Source organism: Saccopteryx leptura, chromosome 5 (assembly GCF_036850995.1).
Source record: "Saccopteryx leptura isolate mSacLep1 chromosome 5, mSacLep1_pri_phased_curated, whole genome shotgun sequence".
Lineage (NCBI taxonomy): Eukaryota > Metazoa > Chordata > Mammalia > Chiroptera > Emballonuridae > Saccopteryx > Saccopteryx leptura.
In genome coordinates this window covers 195565359-195585799 of record NC_089507.1, presented here as the reverse complement: position 1 = coordinate 195585799, position 20441 = coordinate 195565359, and the positions used below count along the sequence as shown (strand labels likewise).

At 53.6% G+C, this 20441-nt stretch overlaps 2 protein-coding genes across 6 annotated transcripts in view; both read left to right on the top strand.

Moving 5' to 3' along the window:
• Positions 1-3059, top strand: part of STX16 (syntaxin 16) — a 35836-nt gene extending 32777 nt beyond the window's left edge. The window contains exons 8-9 of one of the 5 annotated variants that reach the window (XM_066387360.1): positions 1459-1573; positions 2955-3059. In XM_066387360.1, coding sequence (XP_066243457.1) covers positions 1459-1566 — 108 coding nt within the window. In that variant the 3' untranslated portion in view covers positions 1567-1573; positions 2955-3059. The other 4 variants (XM_066387365.1, XM_066387358.1, XM_066387363.1 and 1 more) reach the window with 4 other exon arrangements.
• An 826-nt stretch (positions 3060-3885) lies between these two features.
• Positions 3886-20192, top strand: NPEPL1 (aminopeptidase like 1). The gene is made up of 12 exons (XM_066387357.1): positions 3886-4253; positions 4812-4997; positions 5493-5663; positions 8530-8619; positions 9092-9173; positions 10900-11042; positions 16005-16082; positions 17021-17121; positions 17761-17884; positions 18181-18357; positions 18872-18982; positions 19487-20192. The coding sequence occupies exons 1-12, from the start codon at positions 4104-4106 to the stop codon at positions 19643-19645; spliced, it is 1572 nt and encodes a 523-aa protein (XP_066243454.1). The 5' UTR covers positions 3886-4103; the 3' UTR covers positions 19646-20192.
• The last annotated feature ends 249 nt before the right edge of the window (positions 20193-20441 follow it).

The following is a 20441-nucleotide window of genomic DNA, read 5'->3' as shown; positions in this document are numbered from 1 at the left end:
CCATGAAGGACATTTTGGGGACAATTAAAGAAATTCCATTGTGGACTGTATATTAGATAATAGTATTGCTTCAATGACGAATTTCCATGGATGTGATCATTATGTTACTGTGACTGGGGGGGGGGGGGGGACAGGGAGAGACACTGAGGTATTTAGGCTTAAGTGTATGCAACTAACTTTAAATGAATACATATATGAAAGGGTATAGTTTTTACTGGGTTTTCAACTTCTCCATAAGTTAATGCATTTTTCAAAAAAAAGTTTCTAGAGCAATGTGATTTTCCTGGTGATGAGTTAATTTTTCAGTCCTTTGGGGAACACTGAAGGCAAATGTCCAGGTAGCATGTCTGACAATGTTTACATAGTAGAACCGAGACACTCCTCGATGTCCAGGCACTTAGGGCATGGGGGGAGAAGGCAGCGCTCTGGGAAGTCTTGCAAGTGTTTCCCTCTTTGTGGGATGGAGACTCCCTTCTAGGCCACCTGCTCCAGGACGGTGCTGGGGAGGAAGGCGTTTGGAGCTGAGTCTTCCTTCGCTCCCTCCCATTGGAAGGGAGCAGCAGGTCATTCTCAAAAAGGCATGAGCCCTACCTTTACTGCATGTTGGTCCTGACAGAGGCACTTCCTTGGCTTTTAGTACCCACAAAGTCAAGTCCAAACTCCTTGCTTCAGTGTACACTGCACACTTGTATAATGCACAGCCACTCGAGCTTTTTACAGTTCTGGAATGGACCATGCCCTTTAGTACTTTGGGCCTTGCTGAACAATTTCCTTGTCAGGAATCAGCCTGCCTGTCATATGACTCACCTTCAAGACCCAGCTCTAATTCCTCCTCCAAACTCAGCTCCCAGACTGGATTTCTGGGTTTTATTGCTGTCTTTGCTTCCCACCCTTGTGTATGTACACACACACACACACACACACACACACACACACACACACCCCATTGTATTCCCAAAGCCTAACCCAGCCTCAAGCTCTTCAGAATTGATATTCAGTATTGCTCTCTTTGCTTCCCACCCTTTTGTGTGTGTGTGTACACACACACACACACACACACACACACACACACACACACACACAAACACCCACCATTGTATCCCTAAAGCCTAACCCAACCTCAAGCTCTTCAGAATTGATATTCAATAAATATATATTGAATGAATGAATGAAAACACCAGAATAATAAAAACAGGTGCTCTGAGCAGGGGGAAGAGCAGTATTTCCTTCTCATATAAGGTGTGATGGAATCTGAGAGTATCATGGCAACAGGTTGAGTCTAAGCAGGCATTAGGGGATTTGATGCAGTGAAGTCCAGCATGCAGTGAACACATAAGCAGACAGCTTAGACCCTCAGTGCCATCTCTCATGATGTGATTTCAGAAATATGTCTAGAATGTAGACTGTACACCAGAAACGCCTAATAAGTCCTCGGAACTTTATTCTGATTTCTTCCAGAAGTTTTTAGTCCTTTCCTCAACTCCTAAATTCAGTCTGAACACCTGGTTGAGTTTGAAAGGAGTCTCAAGTCTCCAAACGCATATGTTACTTCTTGGATTGCATTAAAGTTCTGGTAAGTTGTTTTACATTTTCCTTTCTTAGAGAAAATTTACTAGAGGTGAGTTTTTCATTGATGGTGAAATCTATATTAATCTGTGGATTAACAGCTTCCTAAAAATTTATATGCACAAAGTGTTGCTTGTCTTCCTTAGTTTGAAGTCTATAAAGTGCAGTGAAAAGTGCCCTTTCCTGGATCATATTTGTATCCACCGCAGGCTGCATCTTGAGGAAACTGTCAGGCATTGGAAATGGAATAATTCCTTAAGGTTCTGTTTAGTTTGGAGTTCTTGGATTCAGGGGTGGCTTAAAACCAGAGTCGGTAATATCTGCCTCTAACAAGCATGTACTGTTTTCTCTTGCTTTGTATGGAATGAGTGTTCAATAAATGTGGTTAAACTGACTCATCTCGTTCATCCTGTCTTGGGGCCATCTAAAAGGAAAGAACCTCCAAGGTCATCTCGCCACCGACAGTTCCTTTCCCCCTCACTCCCTGGACACACAATGCCTGGATCTGGCTCTCTAAAACACTTCTTGGTTCCTCCCACAGTTTGCAAAAGTCGATGGAGTGAGTCAGACTACCCAGCTCCCCCCTCCCCCCCATTCCTCCCGTTCTCTGTTCTTACACTGGCCTCAGAGCCCTGTGGACACTCAGGGTCTGCATTTCTTGCCGGGCCTCTCCCTACCTGGACGCCTCCCCCTGTCTAGTTAGCCTGTGCTAGTCCTGTTTCATCCCTCAGGCACAGCTTACCTCCCTCATCTTCTAGGATGATTCCCCGCTGCCTGGGCCCCTGCTAGAACGCCCCGTGCTTGTCGGGAATGTGTTTGCAAACAGAAGAAAAGAGTGATAGATCTTCATACATGCTCTTCGTACCCTTTACAAATGTGTGAAAACATTCAGCCGCTGTAAAATCTTTTGAAGAAAATAAGATCCAATTAGCACCGACTTTTATGTTGGGAAAGCTGAGTGTTTCGAAGGAATTCATTGCACTCGTTCAACAACTCTGTTTTGAGCACCTGCTCTGTGCCAGGCGCTGGAGAAGAAAGCAGACAAAAAGACCTGCCTGCAGAATGCTGAAGCTCAGTAGTCTAGTGGGATGTTTCCAAGGAGCAAGGCTCAGAGCTGCAGAAGAGACAGGGAGGGAGTGGCAGGGATGGTGAGTGTGGCTTGTGTCTGGGTTGCAAGTCAGGGAGAGGTCCTGAAAGCCTCAGGTGCCACACTAGGAAGTTGGCCTTGCTATTTTAAAGGTTGATCATGAAGAGGAAACTCAGTAAGAGGAGTGGTGCTTGGAAGTAGCTGGAGGTAACAGAAAGGGGTGCCGAGCAAAGGCCCTTAAATATCAAACCATGGGCAGAATAGGGTAACACTTTTATTCTTAAATGACTCTTGGGTACAGCTTCCACAACTGGGCCGTCAATCCCTGAACCTTGTATCTGAGCCACAACAGGAGCCTCACCAGAGTCACACCTGCCATCCACCAGATGTCCCCAACACCCTCCAGCTGCTCCCTCTTCTTCTATGGCAGGTGACTTAGGTGAGGTCTTATACCACCCACTGACTCCTCCTTTCTCCCATCCCATCCTCTCACCCTAAGCTGTGTGGAAGGCTGCAGTTCGCCTAGACTGTTGCCAGATTTCCGTTCTTGCAAAGAGGTGGGTTGGGGGACGGTCCCCTGCTCAACAAAGCAATGCCTGAATTTATAATTGGCTACCCCAGAAACAGCAACCTGGGTGGAAGCCCACATCCCTGACAGCCCTGTCACATCCAGGACAGTGCCTGGCAAATAGCAAGGGTCTGAGCAATGTTGAGGAACCCATTAAGTAAGGAGGAAGAGCTTGACATTGCCCAGCATGCCAGGCAGCAGGATCTTACACAACTTGAAACTGGCATAGGTCCAGAAGTCGCTGTGCCAATCCAAACCCGAGTCACAGGCTGGTGCAGTAATGGCAGACCTGCCAGTGTGAGGTCTCCCAGGACCACCACTGGGTGCTCAGAGACCCCTGGGGGCCGGTCTTACTGTGGGGCTGGGCCTGCTTAGGGCTCATGTACACCCTGGACAAGTGGAAACTGCTGGGGTGGGCTTGAGGTTGGGCCTAAGTCTGCTCAGGACCATTGGGGGAAGGTCAAGGCCACCGGGGTCTTCTGGGCTGCCCGCTGGGGCTGCTGGCCAGGGCCCTTTGCCAGAGGGCTGTCTGGAGAGCTGTGCTTCCTCTTTTTGAGGGCAGGACCTACTTGGGGGCCTGCCCGGGTTTGGGGCCTGCTAGGGTAGTGGAGGCCTGTGGGTCGGGGCCTGCCCAGAGCGCAGGGCGGTGAGTCTAGGGCCTGTACCGAGTTCGGGGCCTGTTCCGCGCGCCCTGCCGGCCCTGCCCTCCGCCCCTCGCGCCCCCTCGCGCCCCGGGCGGGCCCTGCACGTCTCGCGAGCGGCCCGGAGCGGCGGGGGAGGCGGGGCCGGGCAGGGCCGGGGCGGTGCCGAGGCCGGGCCGGAACGGGAGCCCGAGTGGAGCGGGCGCGGCGGCGGCCGGGCCAGGGGTGCGGGCCGGCGAAGATGGCGAATGTGGGGCTGCAGTTCCAGGCGAGCGCCGGGGACGCTGACCCTCAGAGCCGGCCGCTGCTGTTCCTGGGCCAGCTGCACCACCTGCACCGCGTGCCCTGGAACCACGTCCGCGGGAAGCTGCAGCCCCGGGTCACCGAGGAGGTGAGCGGGCCGCCCCGCCGCCATGCGCCGCCCCGCCGGCCAGCGGAGGACGGGCGGGGTCGGGCGGCGGGGAGGCGCAGAGGCCCCGCCCGGCCCGCGCCCGAGCCCCCCGCCCGCCCGCCCGCTGCCGCCGTAGGGGTGCGCGCAGGGCCAGGCTGGCCTCCAGGCCCCGACCGCCGCCTCAACGCGAGCAGCCCGCGCCGGGCCGCCTCGAAGGAACCGCCTCCTTCCAGACCCCCGTGGTGGTGCTCACTTGTCCCCACTTTCAGTGGCATCTGGCTGGGTCCCCCCAACGCCAGTTTCCTGCGTTCCAAGCAAAGCAGCCCCCAAACTGGCCTTTTAAATCCCCACACTGCTTAGCCCCACAAGGGTGCAATTGTGCCAGCAGACACACACACTGAGCTGTACTGAGATAACACAGATCTCAATTACGGATGGCGGGAGCCTGGGGATCCCTGCACAAGTGTCAGTTAGCAGTGCAAGTGCCCCCGCTCATGTGGGGGTCACCTGGTGTGCGGACTGTTTGAAGTCTGGTATCTCTTTGTCTCTCACATCCAGCTTTGGCAGGCTGCTCTAAGCACGCTCAACCCCAACCCCACGGACAGCTGTCCCCTGTACCTGAACTATGCCACCGTGGCCGCCCTGCCCTCCCGGGTGAGCCGGCACAACAGTCCCTCCGCCGCGCACTTCGTCACCAGACTTGTGCGGACCTGCCTGCCGCCAGGAACTCATCGGTGCATTGTGGTGAGTGCTTCTGAGCGAGGTGGGCTCCTACTGGCCGGGAGCAGGCGCCCCCAGCTCCGCCCAGGGACTGAAGGGCACTCTGGCACACAGTACCTCAGATGCAAACACAACCCCGACATTGTAACCCCTGCTTTTCAGACAGGGTAACTGAGGTCAGAGAGAGGAAACCATTGCTCCCACATCAGTTTTGTAGGCAAATCTGAACTCAGACCCAGACAGGAGTCTACTGTTGGTCCCTCCATATCCAGCTTTTCTGTCTTGGAAGGCTGTAGGTGGTATCAGATCACTGAGGTTTTCTTTCTCAGGTAGCGAGACCGTGGCTTGGAGGAAGGCCCAGGGGTGATGGCTTGATGAGGGCGCCTGTGTCCAAACAATATGTATAGTGGCCTCTGATCCACCTGTGAGCCCCTGTACTGCCTGATTGCAGCTCTCTGGGTGGCCCTGTGCCCTGTCCCACCTTCTACTCCTCATCAGGGCTCTTCTCTCTGTATGCAGATGGTCTGTGAGCGGTCAGATGTCTTCGCTTCTGCCTGTGCCCTGGCCCGAGCCTTCCCGCTGTTCACCCACCGGTCCGGTGCTTCACGGCGCACGGAGAAGAAGACAGTCACAGTGGAGTTTTTCCTGGTGGGACAAGACAACGGGCCAGTGGAAGTGTCCACTTTGCAAGTTGGTGTCAGAAGGTGTCCCTGGGCAGCTGGGACGGGTGTCTGGGGAGTGCCCTTTGTTCTTGGGGAAGGCGGGAGGGCTGCTGTAATTCCTGAGAGGGCCCCAGACACCTTCCTTCCCCTGCGGGCGGTCTTTGTTTTCAGGGTGCTGTTCTGTTCAGCCGGTGTTTACTGAGCACCTAAGCAATGCCAGGCACTGCTAACCTGTGCATGTATATGTCACGTTCCCCTTTGTGGCGCACTTTTACATATGTTATCTCACTGGATCCTCAGAATAATCGTTTCCGGACAAGGCTGGAAGTGATTGCCAACTCGGAAGTCCTTGTATGGGCTGAATGTGAGGCTCCTGCCCCTGTGGTTTGAGCATCCCAGATCCTACCGCTGTGCTCTCGCCTCCCCCACCTCTAGTCCCCGCACCAGCAGCCAGACCCAAGCTGTCCTTTCTCCTGTCTCACCCTTCTGTCTTGGGAAAGTTGTCATTGTCACCTCCAAAGCTCCTGGAGGGCAAGGAGCCGGTTGGTCTGATGCATGATTTTCCCAGCACATGGCCCAACTGTCGCTGCCTCAGGGTGCCCCCACTCACACTCCCCGCTCTCCAGGACCACAGCAGCAGTCCCTTCATTGGTCCTGCTGCCTCCAGGTCCCTTTCCCCACTGCCGTACAAAGACAAAGCTAGCCACGTGATCACCCCTGTCTTCTGAGTGCTTCTCAGGTACAAGGCCCTGCTCTGAGTGCAGGTGTGTGCCCACAAGTCAGCTCACTGAGTTCTCACAGTGGTCCTATGAGGTGGGTCCTATTATTACTCCCATTACAGAGTTGAGCAAACTGAAGCTCAGAGACATGAAATGACTTTCTGGGACTATGCCAGACTCAGGTTTTAACTGTGACCGCCATCTGTCTTGAATCATGAGCACAGGAGGTTCTGACCCCCCCCCCCCCAATGTGGCCTTTTTCTTCACTATAGGGACCTCTTTGGCCCCCATCCAGATCCTGGTCCTCTCCAGGCCCTTGTGCCTTCTCACACCCTCCTCCTGTAGTATTGAATGGAACGGTGTGTGTGGTCTCTGCTGGACTTGAGTCCCTTGGATATCTTTGGATTCTGGGTCTAGTGTGGAGCTTGGCACGCAGCAGGCACTCACATAGCATAGACAGAATGAATGAATGATCCTGCTTTTGTGGTGAGAAAAACTAAAGCATAACAGGGTGCAAGCTCTTCCCCAAGGCCGCGTGGCTCTGCAGAGGTGACAGGGCCCTCTGTCAACAGAGGTGAGCCTCCTCTGGTTCCTCACACATGTTCTCAAACTCGCACCAGCTGCGTGGGGGCTTTGTCCTCCTTTGAGACAAGTTTCAGGGCATTGACGCACTTCCCAGACAGCGGCAATGGGCTGCGTCAGAGATGAGCAGTGGATCTCTGTGATGCCCACAGGTGGGGGCCCTCGCACTCCTGGGGGACCCCACGGCCACATCTCATATCTGAGCTGTCAAGCCCGGCGTCTCTGCCTTTGAGGCTTTGGGATTTAATTAACTTGGGCGGGCAGAGCTCTCATAGCAATTGGACAGGGCCTGTGAGGGGGCGGGGCTGGCATTATCAACCCAAAGTCTGCCCTCCCTGACATCATGGGGCCAGAAAAGGATTTTCTCTTTTCCTATCACTGCCTGTCTAAAGCTTGGGGGTGGGAGTGAGGGAATTGAGTAGGGCAGAGAAAGATGAAAAGGCAGAAAACTTCCAGGTCACAGCTAAAGCAAAAATGAGATGAAAGTTCCTGGCAGAAAGGCCAAGGGGAGCCGGCTTCTGGGACGAGTCCGCGGGTCTGCGGGTGCCCAGTCTGAAGTGTCTGTGGGGGCTGGTGTCAGGTTCTCCCTCCCTTCTGGGTACTGGGTGAAGGGTGGGCTGCCCAAGGCAGATCTGCCTGTTCTTCCCTTCCTCCTGTGCCCAGAGAAAAATGGCATCAGGTGACCAGGAAAACAAGGGTGGGTGACATACTCACAAGGGGCTCATATCAGAAACATGCCCACTGGAGGGCCAGCGTGCCAGGGGCTCCGGCGGTAGAGTGCTTAGCCTCCTCTGGGAGGATCCAGAGAGGCTTCTGGAGGAGGTGGCCTTTGAGAGGTGCCTCATAGAGGCTGGGGTCTTCACGAGAAGAGAAAGGAGGGTCAGCTCAGGCCACCATAAAAAAATATCATAGACCCGGCCGCTTACCCAACATTTACTTCTCGTAGTTCTGGAGGCTGGAAGTCTGAGATCAGGGTGGGTTCTGGTGACGGCTTCTTCCTTATTGTGTCCTTCTAGGACAGAGAGAGAGTGTGTGTTCTGGTCTCTTCTTGTAGGGACACTAATCCTATCACGGGGCCTCGTCTTTGTGACCTCCCAAAGACCTCCTAATACCATCCCAGTGGGGGCTGGGGGGCTCAGACGTGTCTGTAATAGAGGACAGCACCTCCACCTGCGAGAGGGTGTGGGGATGGGCAGAGGCCACAGGTAGGAATGCCCAGGGCACATTCGGGGCCAAGTACCAGGTCACCTGTGCCAGGAGGAGGGGAGTAGCAGGAAATGAGTCTTGGAAAGGAAGATGGGCCCTGTGTATGCCAGGTCGTGACAGCCGGTGCAAGGGTCACTGTAATTCTGGAGGCGGTACAAACTTTCCGTGGATTACTTGGTGGGGATCAGGAATTGGGGAGGGAAAGCAGTCGGCCTGATTCTTGCTCCCCTTTTACCTGCCCCTTGCTGTCCCGTCAGCAGCCCTGCAACCTCTCCCAGGCGACGTATTCCTCTGAGGCCTTTCGGTCCCCAGGGGAATGGATGAGGAGGGACAGCCCCATTCTACTTTGTCCCAGGGCCCCCATGAGAGCCTGTGGTTTTTTCCTAGTGCTTAACCAACGCCACAGATGGTGTACGGCTGGCAGCCCGCATTGTGGACACACCCTGCAATGAGATGAACACGGATACTTTCCTCGAGGTGCGCGGCCCTGGAGGTCATGCCAAGGGGTGGGACCAGGATGGGACAGATGTCAGTAGATCCCAGGGAGGGTCCGAGGAAAGCTGGGGGCCAGAGGGGGACGGGGTTCACAATCTCTGCACTTTGTTTGGGCAAGCCTGGGGCTGCTGCAGACAAAGTCCTGCTGTCCACCCCGCTCCAAGGGGCCAGCAGCCTCGACTGAGGGCGGAGTGGGGACAGAGCCTCCTCGAAGGCCCCTCTGCAGGACTCGAGCCATGAGCTGCAGGAAATTGCAGAGTTTAGAGGGTGAGCCTTCTCTCCTGGGTTTAATCACACTCAAAGCAAGAGAGTCAGAGCCGCTGGCTCCCAAGCCCGGTTCCTCCCCCGCTCTGCAGCCATCAGCGCGTCCTTTGGCCCAGAGCCTTGGCCTCGCCTTGAGTTAAGCTGTTTTCACGTGTCTTTGTGGTGTTGTTTTTTCCACGAACACATCCAGGAGATTAAGAAAGTTGGAAAAGAGCTGGGGATCGCCCCAACCATCATCCGGGACGAGGAGCTGAAGACAAGAGGATTTGGAGGTGATTGGGAACTGGTCCTGGCCGGTATGGCCTCAGGGAGTGGTCCAGGGCACCTTGGCTGGCAGAATGGCGAGGGCCTATAGTGTGTTGTCGCAAGCTACACCCTGAAAGAAACTGGCCTGTGTCCAGCCCCCAGACCAGACCCTGGGAAGCAGAACATCTCTCTGGGAGAAAGGAGGCAGCAATTCAGATTCTGATTCAGATTCTGGAAGCCGTGGGATCCAAGTCCTCCCCTGCTTCCATTCCAGCCTTGTCACGTGTTGCTGGCCTGGTCCCTGAGCCAACGCAGCAAGGCCTTTCTGTTCCTCGAATACACACAGTCATGTCCACACCGGGGTCTGTCCTCCGGCTTTCTCGATCTGGAACAGGCTCCCCCAAGGGCCCCTCAGGGCAGGGCTGCCAGATGCCGTACACTTGGCTCAAAGCCACCCCCTCAGCCTTTCCTGATTACCAGGCCCATCGTCCCTGACTCCCCGGGCACTGGAGGTGCAGTGATGGCCAGGACATGGGGCTTTCGGACTGGCTGGGGGACGGTCACTGTATTTTGTTAATCTATGGCCACAGAACAAGTTACCCCAGAAAAATAGCAGCTGAAATAGCAGGGATATACATTCATGGTCTCAACTCTGTGGGTGGGGAATAGGGCCCAGGGTCTCTCCTAGGCTGCTGTCAAGGTGTGGACTAGGTCTGCTGTCACTTTGAAAGCTTGACTGGGGCTGGGGCTGTACCCCCAGCGAGGCTCGCTCGCGGCCCCGCCAGCAGGCCTCGGGTGCTCACGGGCTATTCCTTGTTGTGTGGGCCTCTCCTTGAGTGGCTCATAGCACGGTAGCTGCTTCTCTCAGGGCACGGTCTCAGACTCAGAGTGGGAAAGGTAAGGCAAGCAAGATGTAGGCGAGGTCTCTTTTTGTAACTTAGTCTTGGAGGTGATATCTCATCATCTCTGCTGTATCGAGAAGAAGTGAGACACAAGGTCCTGCCAGTAGTTAGGGAGAGAGATCATGAATGCCCTGGGGTGGGGGGCATTGGAGGCCATCTGAGAGGTATCTGCCTCAGACAAACCAATTCCAAATGGAGGGAGAGGCCACCCTTATCAGGGAAAGTTCACAGAGGAGACATCCTTTGCAGCGGCTTTGCAGGATGAATCGGAGTCTGTCAGGCAACCATTACTGGCTCTTGTTGCAGTTGCTGTGATTATTCAGTTCAGTGATTGGGGGACCTGAGGCATGGACTCTGCCCACAGCAGGCCACGATTTTCTCGAGAAGATGGGACGTAAATTGAACAGTGAAGCAGTGGTTGGAGTGAACTTGGACAGGGCAGTGCAGTTCCGAGTGCACGGAGGGTTCAGGGAAGGGCTTGCAAGCGTGGGCTGGGCGACCTTGAAGCGTTGTCCAAACACCATCTCATTCCGCAGTCCTGGTCACTTCTTCCTGGGAGTGAGACGATAGTTTTTTCTCAGTGGGTTTTCTTGCCTAACAGTGCTTCGCATAGAATTCAGTGTGTAGTCTAGAGCTTTGGAACTAATTTGCATTCCTCATCCCCCGCTGGCCAGGGGGCAGGAAGGGGGCCAGGGAGCTCGGCTTGGACCACATAGTTTTCTAGGAGAAAAACCCCAAAGCCGGAGGCTATTTCCAATGGGAGAGCTGGTGTTTCTGAGGGGCTGCTGGGCCTCCTCTGCTCATTTCACCCTGAGCCTAACCCCCCCCCTCCTCCCTGTGCTTCTTGTAGGAATCTATGGCGTTGGCAAAGCCGCCCTCCACCCTCCAGCTCTGGCCGTCCTCAGCCACACCCCGGATGGAGCTACCCAGACCATTGCTTGGGTGGGCAAAGGGATCGTCTATGACACCGGGGGCCTCAGCATCAAAGGGAAGGTGAGCCGCTGGGGCTGGCGCTCGGGTGGCCCCAGGGTGCGGGAGACCTAGGTGGGCTTGTGACGCTCAGGTGTTGGAGGAATGTGGCCTGGGTTCTGGCAGGGAGTTGGGCATGCCTGTGGGGAGCCAGGTTCAGGAGTCCGTGGGCCCGACTCCCCTTCTGAGAAGGATACAGTTACAGGCCTACACTTCAAACAGCGTTCTGGAAACAAAAACTCTGGATAGGATCCAGAAAAAGCTGCAGAAATGATTAGAGGGTGGGAAAGCAGAACCCAGGGAGGCAGCGCTCAAGGAGTCAGGTGTCTCTGGGTGGAGATAAGAAGGGCCCTGGGTAATGCCCTCTGTCTCCATGACTGGCCCAGGTTTCCAGGGACAGAATGCTCAGGGTAGTCCACACAGACTGCTCCGAAAGCAGACGTCCCAGGGAAAGCCAAGGAGATTTGGACCCAGAGGCAAGCCACCAAGGAGTGTGGCTATGAGGCTAAAGTCTCAGTAGTCGCTCCTCTGGGTGGTCTTTGAAGTCCTCCATCTCAGGAGGATGGGTACTTAAGGATTGTCAGTTGGTGCCCACGCCTATCTGCCTCTGAGAGGCCTGCCCTCCTCCATATCCAGCATGGCCAGGTTCTGCTGGGCACAGGAACTCTGAAGGCACCAGGAACAGAAGCAGCCAGACACCTTCATCTGTTCACCCTACACACTGTGCCCCAGGCCCGGGCTGGGCTTTAAGGGACAAAGGCTAAGGGCACACTTGAAAGGTCAGACGTGAAACTTATGCCTCAGGAAATCTGAAAGGAAGAGAACCCACCACCTCCAAGAGAAACTTTAGAAGGGAGAAGACAAGCTGAGCTTATTCGGAACAGACACTGAAAACTGGCTGCCCGCATGGCTCACAGATGTGTTCTGTTGGCCCAAATGAAGTTTTAAAATTTGAATCAGTTACCAACTTTTAAAAACAGGAAGAATTCTTCCAAAAGACTGGATTTCTAGCCGTTTGTAAACTCAGACCTGTCAGTGCTTGTCCTGCGTTCCTACCTGGTGGCATTCTGCTGGAGCTTAGCAGTGGCTGCCCCTTTGGATATAGCCTATATCCTGCGTTTTGCCACAGACCCCACCACTCCCTGTTGCCTCTCTGACACTGAGCTCCACTGTCAGTAGGGTAAGCACTGTGCTGCTATATTTTGCACTTCTAGCCTGTCTAGTGTATTTGGTGCCTACGGTGGATGAGTTGTTTTTTTTTGGGGGGGGGGTTAACATTTTACTCCTTCTCCAAGCAACAAAATTATCTTCAGGACTAATCAGGGAATGAAACTAATTATAATAAAGGTTTAAAAAAACAAATACCAATAGTGAATTAACTGACAGTGAATTCTCTTTATTCAATTCCAAACATATTTTCATGCCAATAAAACACTTAAATATTACAGTACAAATGAAGAAAACAGTAACGTATTAACACTTTTAAACAGCATTAATGTGATTTTTAATAGAAAGAACTTACGCCTCCATGTTGGCTGTGGTAATGGATATTAGCCTCACAGTTCTGTTCTCTCTCTTGCTGTATGCAGATTTGTCAATGACTTTTTATCAAAATTGATGTTCACCTCTTTATATTCACTAGATAGAGGTACCAGATTTGCCTGTTTGTCTCCACTCATTTCATGGCCGATAAAAACACTATTCATTTTAATTCTGAGGCATTTCTATGACAAGAAGCAACCAATACCCAAATACTCAGGAAAAGTCTTCAGCATAAAAATTGCTTAGTAGAGAATGCTGAAAGTTCCATGTCCCAAGAAACAACAGACATTATGATACTGTCTATGTGTTCAGTTCTTTGAGATTGATTCTAGCAGCTCTCACACGTCTGGAGTAGAAATGTTTGAAACACTACTCCAGGTGTTCACACAGATTGAGAGAGCGAAGAGACCTGAGCTCACAGCCCCCCGGGGTTTATTTGGAGTTCACTGTTGGAAGGCAGGAACATGTGACATCGCAGGCACCATGGACATCGTGACACTGAAGCCAGCCTGCACCACACTGCCTGTCGGGAACCGTCTCCAGAACGGAGGCACGTTGCTGAGGCCGTGCGTGTTGGGCCAGCTCTGAAACTGGCAGTTATTACCATCCATTAGAATAATGTTTCTAAAAGATAAGTAATTAAAATAGGCAATTTGAAGCTTTTATTTATATGATTAGGACTTACTTCAACCAACAACAGGTTTTTTCGGGAGGAATAATGTACCGCTGATGACAACAGGCAAACTGACTTTTAGTTGGTTTATTACCGCTTGTAAATTCTCCCCCGAGGATGAGCCCCTCCAGCTCCCCTGGTGGCAGCCAGCCCCTCCCTCCCACCCTCGCTGTTGCTCTTGCTCCAAAGCTAGAGAAGTGCAGGCGGGCAGAATCGTGGGCTTGTGTCTCTGGGGATCGAGGCTTGTTTTGGATGTTGGCTTGTTGGAGGGTCAGAGTGAAAAGCCGAGCTTCCTGGGAATTAGTCATTTTGCTGCTGGCACCGGCTCTCAGTTTAACAGGAACAGCCACAGCTCCGTTTCCAAAGATTTCAAAGACAAATCAAGATCAGTGTGAACTAACAGATGTCAACTATGTTAGTCTCAGGACCCCTACACTCTTAAAAAAATCCAAAGAGGTTTTGTGTATAAGAGTGATGTCGGTATTTACCCTTCTAGAAACTAAAACAGGGAAATTTTAAAGATATATTTATTAGTTCATTTAAAAATAACAATATAAACCCATTGGTGACCTGCATGTTAGTGTAAATGATATAATTTTGTGAAAATAACTATATTTGCCAAAGTGAAAAAAATAAACAAGAAGAGTGGCATAGTTTTACATTTTTTGCAAATTTTTTTAGTGCCTGTCTTAACAGAAGACAGCTGTGATCACAGAGCTGCTTTTGCATTTAGTATATTGCGATATGTTGTTTCAGGTAAAATGTAAAAACAAAATCTGGCCTCACCTACTTTGTGGTTGGAAAAGAAGGTATTTTAGCACACTTTGCAGAACTGAGGACATTCTTTGCTAGTACATCAAAACTCGACAGGTGGTAGCTCCTGAGAGGTTAGTTCTAATGTGGAACCTAAAACCGTCAATGTCAGTGAACTTTTATGCTGTTGCATGAAAATTGTCTGGTTAGCTTGAACCTTGAATGCATGATTTTGTAAGACCATGCATGGGTCATTTGGAAGATACTGTTTACAGAGTTATGCAAAACTCCTAAAGGTTGACGCATTTTATTGTATCGTATATTTTTTAAAATTGCATTTGTTAATATCACCACCCATCTCATTTTAAAAGTCATTGAGTATTCGGAAGCCGGAGGCAAATACCAGCTTTCCAAAATGCTGATTTTTGTTGCTCCAAGCTCACATTTTACCATTAGCAACAGATAACAATGGAGCTGTTTTCCTGGAAGTGAGCGGTACACCCCGTTCACGTTTGAGGAAATATCTGCCAGATGCCTAAGTCTGAATAACCATCGTGTGCCAGCCGTTCTTTCAGGTCAGGAGGGCGCTGGTGAGAACAGAAGCGGAGGCAGTCGGAGCTGGCTGTGCCTCTGCTCTAACCAACCCTCCCTCCATTGTTGGAGATCCATTGTGCTTTGCAAGTACCTTCCATTCCACATTGAGAGCGATTGTACTCAACGGTTGAAATTTTTTTTAAGTTAATGACTTGACTGCTTCAGCAAAGAAACGCAAATGATACTGGCAGTGCTTCACTTTCCCGGAGGGCTGGAAACGAGGCCAGGTACCCCCTGCGCTCGGTGCCGCCCCTCGGCCCCTGCTGTACCTGCAGCCAGCCCTCTTGGCACTTGGGGTCCATAGGTGCAAGTGTCAGTCCAGTGTAACAAGGGAATGCCACCCTAGTGTCACTGTGGGAACTGTCTCTTTTATAAAAGTAGGGGCGTGAGGGACGGGGCGCCACGCAGCGCCCCCGGCGAGTAGACCTACCACTGCAGTTTGGCATTTGCCCACGGCCGGGAGGCTGCTCCAATGACAGCAGCATCATGCCAGTGACTATCTCGAGCTGTTTTCTGTGGGCCATTTTGCAAATGGTTTGATTCCAGAGCTGAGGCCCTGTTTTTTTCGTTTAAACAATCCTGTGCTTTCTCGCAGTTTAGGTCAAAAGAGACAGCTTAATTTCAGTAGCGCTAGCTGGGTCATTTTCACTCGATTTAATTGTAAAAGCAGCTCAGTTTATATCTAAAAATACTTTCCATTAAACCTCAAGGCTCATATTATCTGATAAAGGTTCAAAACATCACTGGGTACATTTCAAACCTGAATCCTTACATGTGATGACCTACTGTTAATTTAAAATATGAACTTGTCAATTAGTGTTGGGAGCCTATTAAATGTAAAAATATGTAACCACTCTCCATAGGTTTACAGAAAACCACATTTACCTCTGTGGCAGGAGGGCATTTCTGTTTCTGGCGGCCTCTCTTTACACTGGTCTACCCAGGAGATGCCAGTTGATGGTGGGCACATGGTGGGGTGCAGGTGTCCTCACCATTGGGGTGGGATTGTGATGTGACAGTGACATTTGGGAAGAGTTCACATTAACTCAAGCAGATCATTCAAGACAGTGATGTGGAGGAGCAGAGACCTAAGAAAAGTGTCAACGAGGCCAGATAGTGACAGCTTCCAATGGCCGTGCAAGGAAGCAGGGCTTGTTTCCCGGGCAGCCGGGTAACGGGGTCACAGCCCAGGCCGTGGCAGCTGTGTCTGTGTAGCAGCCTGGCCACGGCGAACGCAGCACTTGTGGAAGTCCCACTCTTTTCCAGTGGGAGTGTTCTGGGTTCTCTTCTCTAGGTCCTGCAGGTCTGGGGAGCCCCTCTGGGGCCCTGGTGCACCTAGGCAGGGGGGGATGGGGCAAGGGGGCGCTGTCGCTGACCAGTCAGCATGCACTCAGCCCTCTCTCACCCATTTGTGCTGTCCCTAGACCACCATGCCAGGGATGAAGAGAGACTGCGGGGGAGCTGCAGCCATCCTGGGGGCCTTCAGAGCTGCCATCAAGCAGGTTAGTGGGGTCAGCCTTTCTCAGCATGCCCTCTGTAGCCTTTCCGGTCCTTCCTGCGAGGTCTGCACCTATCAAACACCAAAGGCTCTAAAACGGGGAGGGAGCAAGGACTCTAGGGCAGCCCCTCCCTGCCCTGAAGCTGTGATTACTTGGGGTGGGGAGGTGAGGTTGGCTGATGACCTTTAGAACCCAAAGTCCCAGTGCCATTAAAAAGTATTGATTCAACAAAGGTGTAGTGTACACTGACCACCATGGGGTTGACTTACCTCCTTAATGTAGCTCCTTAGGCTGCTTCTAAGAGGCTCAGTCCTTCCTGTCGTTAAATACAAGGCCTCCTCTATCCGTAGGGCCCACCTGTTTGGTGTGGTTCCCGAGGGTAAACTTAAAGTGAGAACAACAGGTCTTGGCAGAGTTTCTAATTCAGGTTAGTCAGGAGCCCAGCTTATTTCCTGAGAGAGGAATAGAAATCCCAGGAGGAAGGGGGCTTGGTCCATATGGGACGGGGGCATCCTGATTGCTTTGGGGCTTTTAACAGGGCAGAGGGGCCAGCACCTCCACAGCCAGGCCCGAGCGAGGCTGGCTCTTGTTTCTGCACTGTTTGTCCTCATTCAAAATGGGCCTTCCTGGGGTGTCTCTCAAGCAGAGCCATGAGCCTCAGGTGGTCTGTTAGCCCTGCGGGGGTGTGTGGAGGAAGGAGCACTCTCTTGTCCCCTTGCTGGCGGGAGACTAACAGGGTACAGTACAGCCAGCATTTGATGAGTGACTCACCATGCTCAGCTCTACGGGTCCGGCCTGGGGGACAGCACCCAACTTCTGCCGCCTGCCCCTGCCCTCCAGTGCCCTGCTGCCTCCATAGATGAGCTTCTCAGAAGGATGGGGGGAAGGGAGGTCTGAGCACCAACAGCCTGTAACTAGAGCTTCTGCCCACATTCCTCCAGGGTTTCAAGGACAACCTGCACGCGGTGTTCTGCTTGGCTGAGAACTCAGTGGGGCCAAATGCAACGAGGCCCGACGACATCCACCTGCTGTACTCAGGAAAGTAAGGCCACTCCTCTGCTCACTGCATGTCAGCCTGGCTTCCTCTGGGCATGCTATCCCCCTCTGTCCCAGGCCAGGCTGGTTCTTGTAAGCCAGGCCTGGCTGGGGGGCAGATTTCACCCTGCTTACTCCAGCCAGGGGCAAATCCTGTTGGAGGATGCCCTATGACAGGCTATAGGAGACCTCAGGCTGCTTGCTTCCAGGGGTGCCTAGGAGGGGGACTAGGGCATCTGGCTCAGGAGCTTGGGATCCACCTGCTTTAGTGGGATGAACCCTTCTCCACACATACACTCAGGTGCCTATCCCCAGGGTGACCACGAAAAGCACGTCCTCCTCTAAATTTACCCAGGGCCAGGAGCTGTGTAAAGGCCACCTGGACGACCCTGTCCTCCCACCTTACAGATGAGGCACAGGAGCTGGGTGGCTCGCCTCGGCTTCTAGCTGGAGAGGGACAGGATGGGATCGATCTGATGACCTTTGCTTGTGACCCTGCCACTGCGGGACGGTAGGGGACAGTGGTGGCCCTTCTCCCCAGGAGGAGAATTACAAAGTCTCTAGATGGGGTCACCCCAGTTCCAAAGGGACTCACTCCCAACGCCCGAGGGAGTACCACCATGACTGGGGTCTCTGTCTCCCCCAGGACTGTGGAAATCAACAACACGGATGCCGAGGGCAGGCTGGTGCTGGCAGACGGCGTGTCTTACGCCTGCAAGGACCTGGCAGCCGACATCATCCTGGACATGGCCACTCTGACCGGAGCTCAGGTGGGAGCCTAAGCCTCCCTGGACTCCAGGAGGGAGGGGCTGCTGTCACTTCAACCTCATAGCCTGGGGAGGGGACCATGGAGCTTGTCCATGGTCCCGAGGGAGGGTGGGAAGCAAAGCCCATGGCCTGAGGCCTGCAGGCCAGGAGAGGACAGGAAGCCTTCCTCCTCTGTCTCTGCCTCTCACCACCTCTCTTAGGGCTTCTTCGTTGCTTCTGTGCTCTCTGTTGCCTTATGTTTCCCTCTCTGGGGGGCTCTGTTCACTTCTCCCTGGTCTCCCATGGGGCCACCTTCCAGGGAATCGCCACGGGCAAGTACCATGCAGCCGTGCTCACCAACAGCGCCGAGTGGGAGGCAGCCTGTGTGAAATCTGGGAGGAAGTGCGGGGACCTGGTGCACCCACTCGTCTACTGCCCCGAGCTGCACTTCAGCGAGTTCACCTCGGCCGTGGCCGACATGAAGAACTCCATGGCGGTAGGTTTGGAGCGGCACCTGAGCTAGGTGGAGCGGGGCAGCAAAGCCCTGCCCTCAGGGAGTCAGCATGACCCTGAGAAACAGCAACATATAGATGAGGGTCCCTACCATGATGCCCGAGACCCGTGCTGGGGGCGGGCATCCAAAGCAGGGATGCGTCATTCACTGGGCATCCACGTGGGTACGGCTTTCCTCCCCGTCTAGGGTCTGTCTGTTGTCCCCCCCCCCCCATCAGTCCCTTCACTGGCTGACCCCTTGCCCTGGGGCGAAGGCAAGGCCCTTGGGGTCCCGGGTTCCTCTCAGCCCCCCCCCCCCCGCACTGAACCCTTCCGCAGGCCCCTTGTTTCAGACACCAGGAAAGGCGGTGACTGAGGGTGGCGGGGCAGGTCCAGAGGGCATGGGGGTATTCATAGTGGTCCAAGCAGAAGCAGCCCTCCAGGCACTCCTGAAGTCCCTCACCCACACTTCCATTGCTAGAAGGAGAAGGGTCACGTCTGTCCTTCTGGCCCCCCAGGACCGGGACAACAGCCCTAGCTCCTGTGCTGGCCTTTTCATTGCCTCACACATCGGCTTTGACTGGCCCGGGGTCTGGGTCCACCTGGACATCGCCGCACCTGTGCACGCTGTGAGTGCAGGGCCCCGGGGGGTGGCCTCTCTGCATTAGGATACTTCCTTGGCTGGCTTGCCAGCCTGCTTCTCCGTATGTCCCCTCTCCACTGACCAGGCTCCTGCCGGCTCATACATCTAGAGCCCCTCTCTGGCTCCAGAGCTGCAGGATGAGCTCATTGGAAACATTCTATGATGAGGGTCACACTGCTCATGGCCCAGCCTCCCGGCTAGCTGTGGCCCCCCCTCCCCCATCTCTGGTCTCTTCAGCCCTGGGAACAGAGTGGCTGCTGTGCGTAGTACTTCCCTAGCCAGCCCATCCTTGGTAAGAGACCCAGAGTCTCACCCTTTCGCACCCTGATGAGACCAGGTTAGAGACTAGAGCACTTGACCTGAGTGTGGCAGGACAGCAGAAGGGGGTCTACAGGGAAAGTTGAGGCCTGGAGCCCCCCACCACAGAGGTGGGCTTGCTGAGTGGGTCTGGCTCAATAGGTGGGGGTTTCCACCTGCCTTTTGCCCACAGGGTGAACGCGCCACGGGCTTCGGAGTGGCCCTCCTCCTGGCACTCTTTGGGCGAGCCTCTGAGGACCCTCTGCTGAACCTGGTGTCCCCACTCGGCTGCGAGGCAGACGCCCAGGACGGGGACACGGAGAGAGACTCCAAAAGGCGCAGGCTTGTGTGAGGCCGGCGGCCCTCTCCTCACTTTGCACTCATTAATTTTAAGCAATTGGAAGATTATACCTTAAGATGGGCTTTGGTTTGTTTTTGTTTATAGTTGTCATGGTGATGGAAATGACTCCTTATGTCTTAGAAGACAGCTTAGGGGTTATTGGGACCCTAGGGGAGGGGCGGGAAGCGTTGGGGCTGTTTCTGTTCCAGTTGCTACCGGCCTCCCTCCAGCTTCTGCAAATTGTGCTCCCTCCTGGGGACTCCACTTGACCTTGGACCCCAGGAGGAATAGATGGCTCTAGCGCCTTTGGGCTGGTGGCCTCCTGCATCCACTTGGTGCCCAAGATGGGTGCCCATGGCCCTGTTTCCAGCCCCTGGCCCTGCACATGACACTCAGAGCCCAAGCCTGTGCTCCAGTCACTGTCCCAAGCAGCCCACCCCTTTGACAGGATAGAGGTGACTTGCTTCAGGGACTCAATTTTATAGAGTGAGAGGAGTTTCTGCTCTGGCCCCTCAGATTCACTGGTGGTTGAATTAAATATGGCTGTACCACATCACAACTCTGCCTCTGTCTCACTCTTTCTCCTGCCCTATTTTAGAAACCCACCCGAGGCTTGCTCTTGGGCCTGAGGCTTCGGCCTACTGTCACCTTCTCCCAAACGAGCATCAGGCTTTGAGAGCCCAGTTCTGCAGGGAAGGCTGTCCCAGCCCCGCAGCACCTCATGAGGTCAGGTGTGTGCAGGGTCAGGTATGTCTTCTTGGCAGTGAAGGCACGACCCTAGGGCTGAAGGGCAAGGCCCGGCCAGGAC

What these genes read in the sequence shown, in the direction of transcription:
- NPEPL1 (XM_066387357.1), top strand. Translation starts at nt 4,104, where the DNA reads ATGGCGAATGTGGGGCTGCAGTTCCAGGCGAGCGCCGGGGACGCTGAC. An exon ending in GAACTCATCGGTGCATTGTG is followed by an intron (nt 4,998 to 5,492) that starts GTGAGTGCTTCT and finishes CTCTGTATGCAG; the next exon opens with ATGGTCTGTGAGCGGTCAGA. An exon ending in GCCTCAGCATCAAAGGGAAG is followed by an intron (nt 11,043 to 16,004) that starts GTGAGCCGCTGG and finishes TGCTGTCCCTAG; the next exon opens with ACCACCATGCCAGGGATGAA.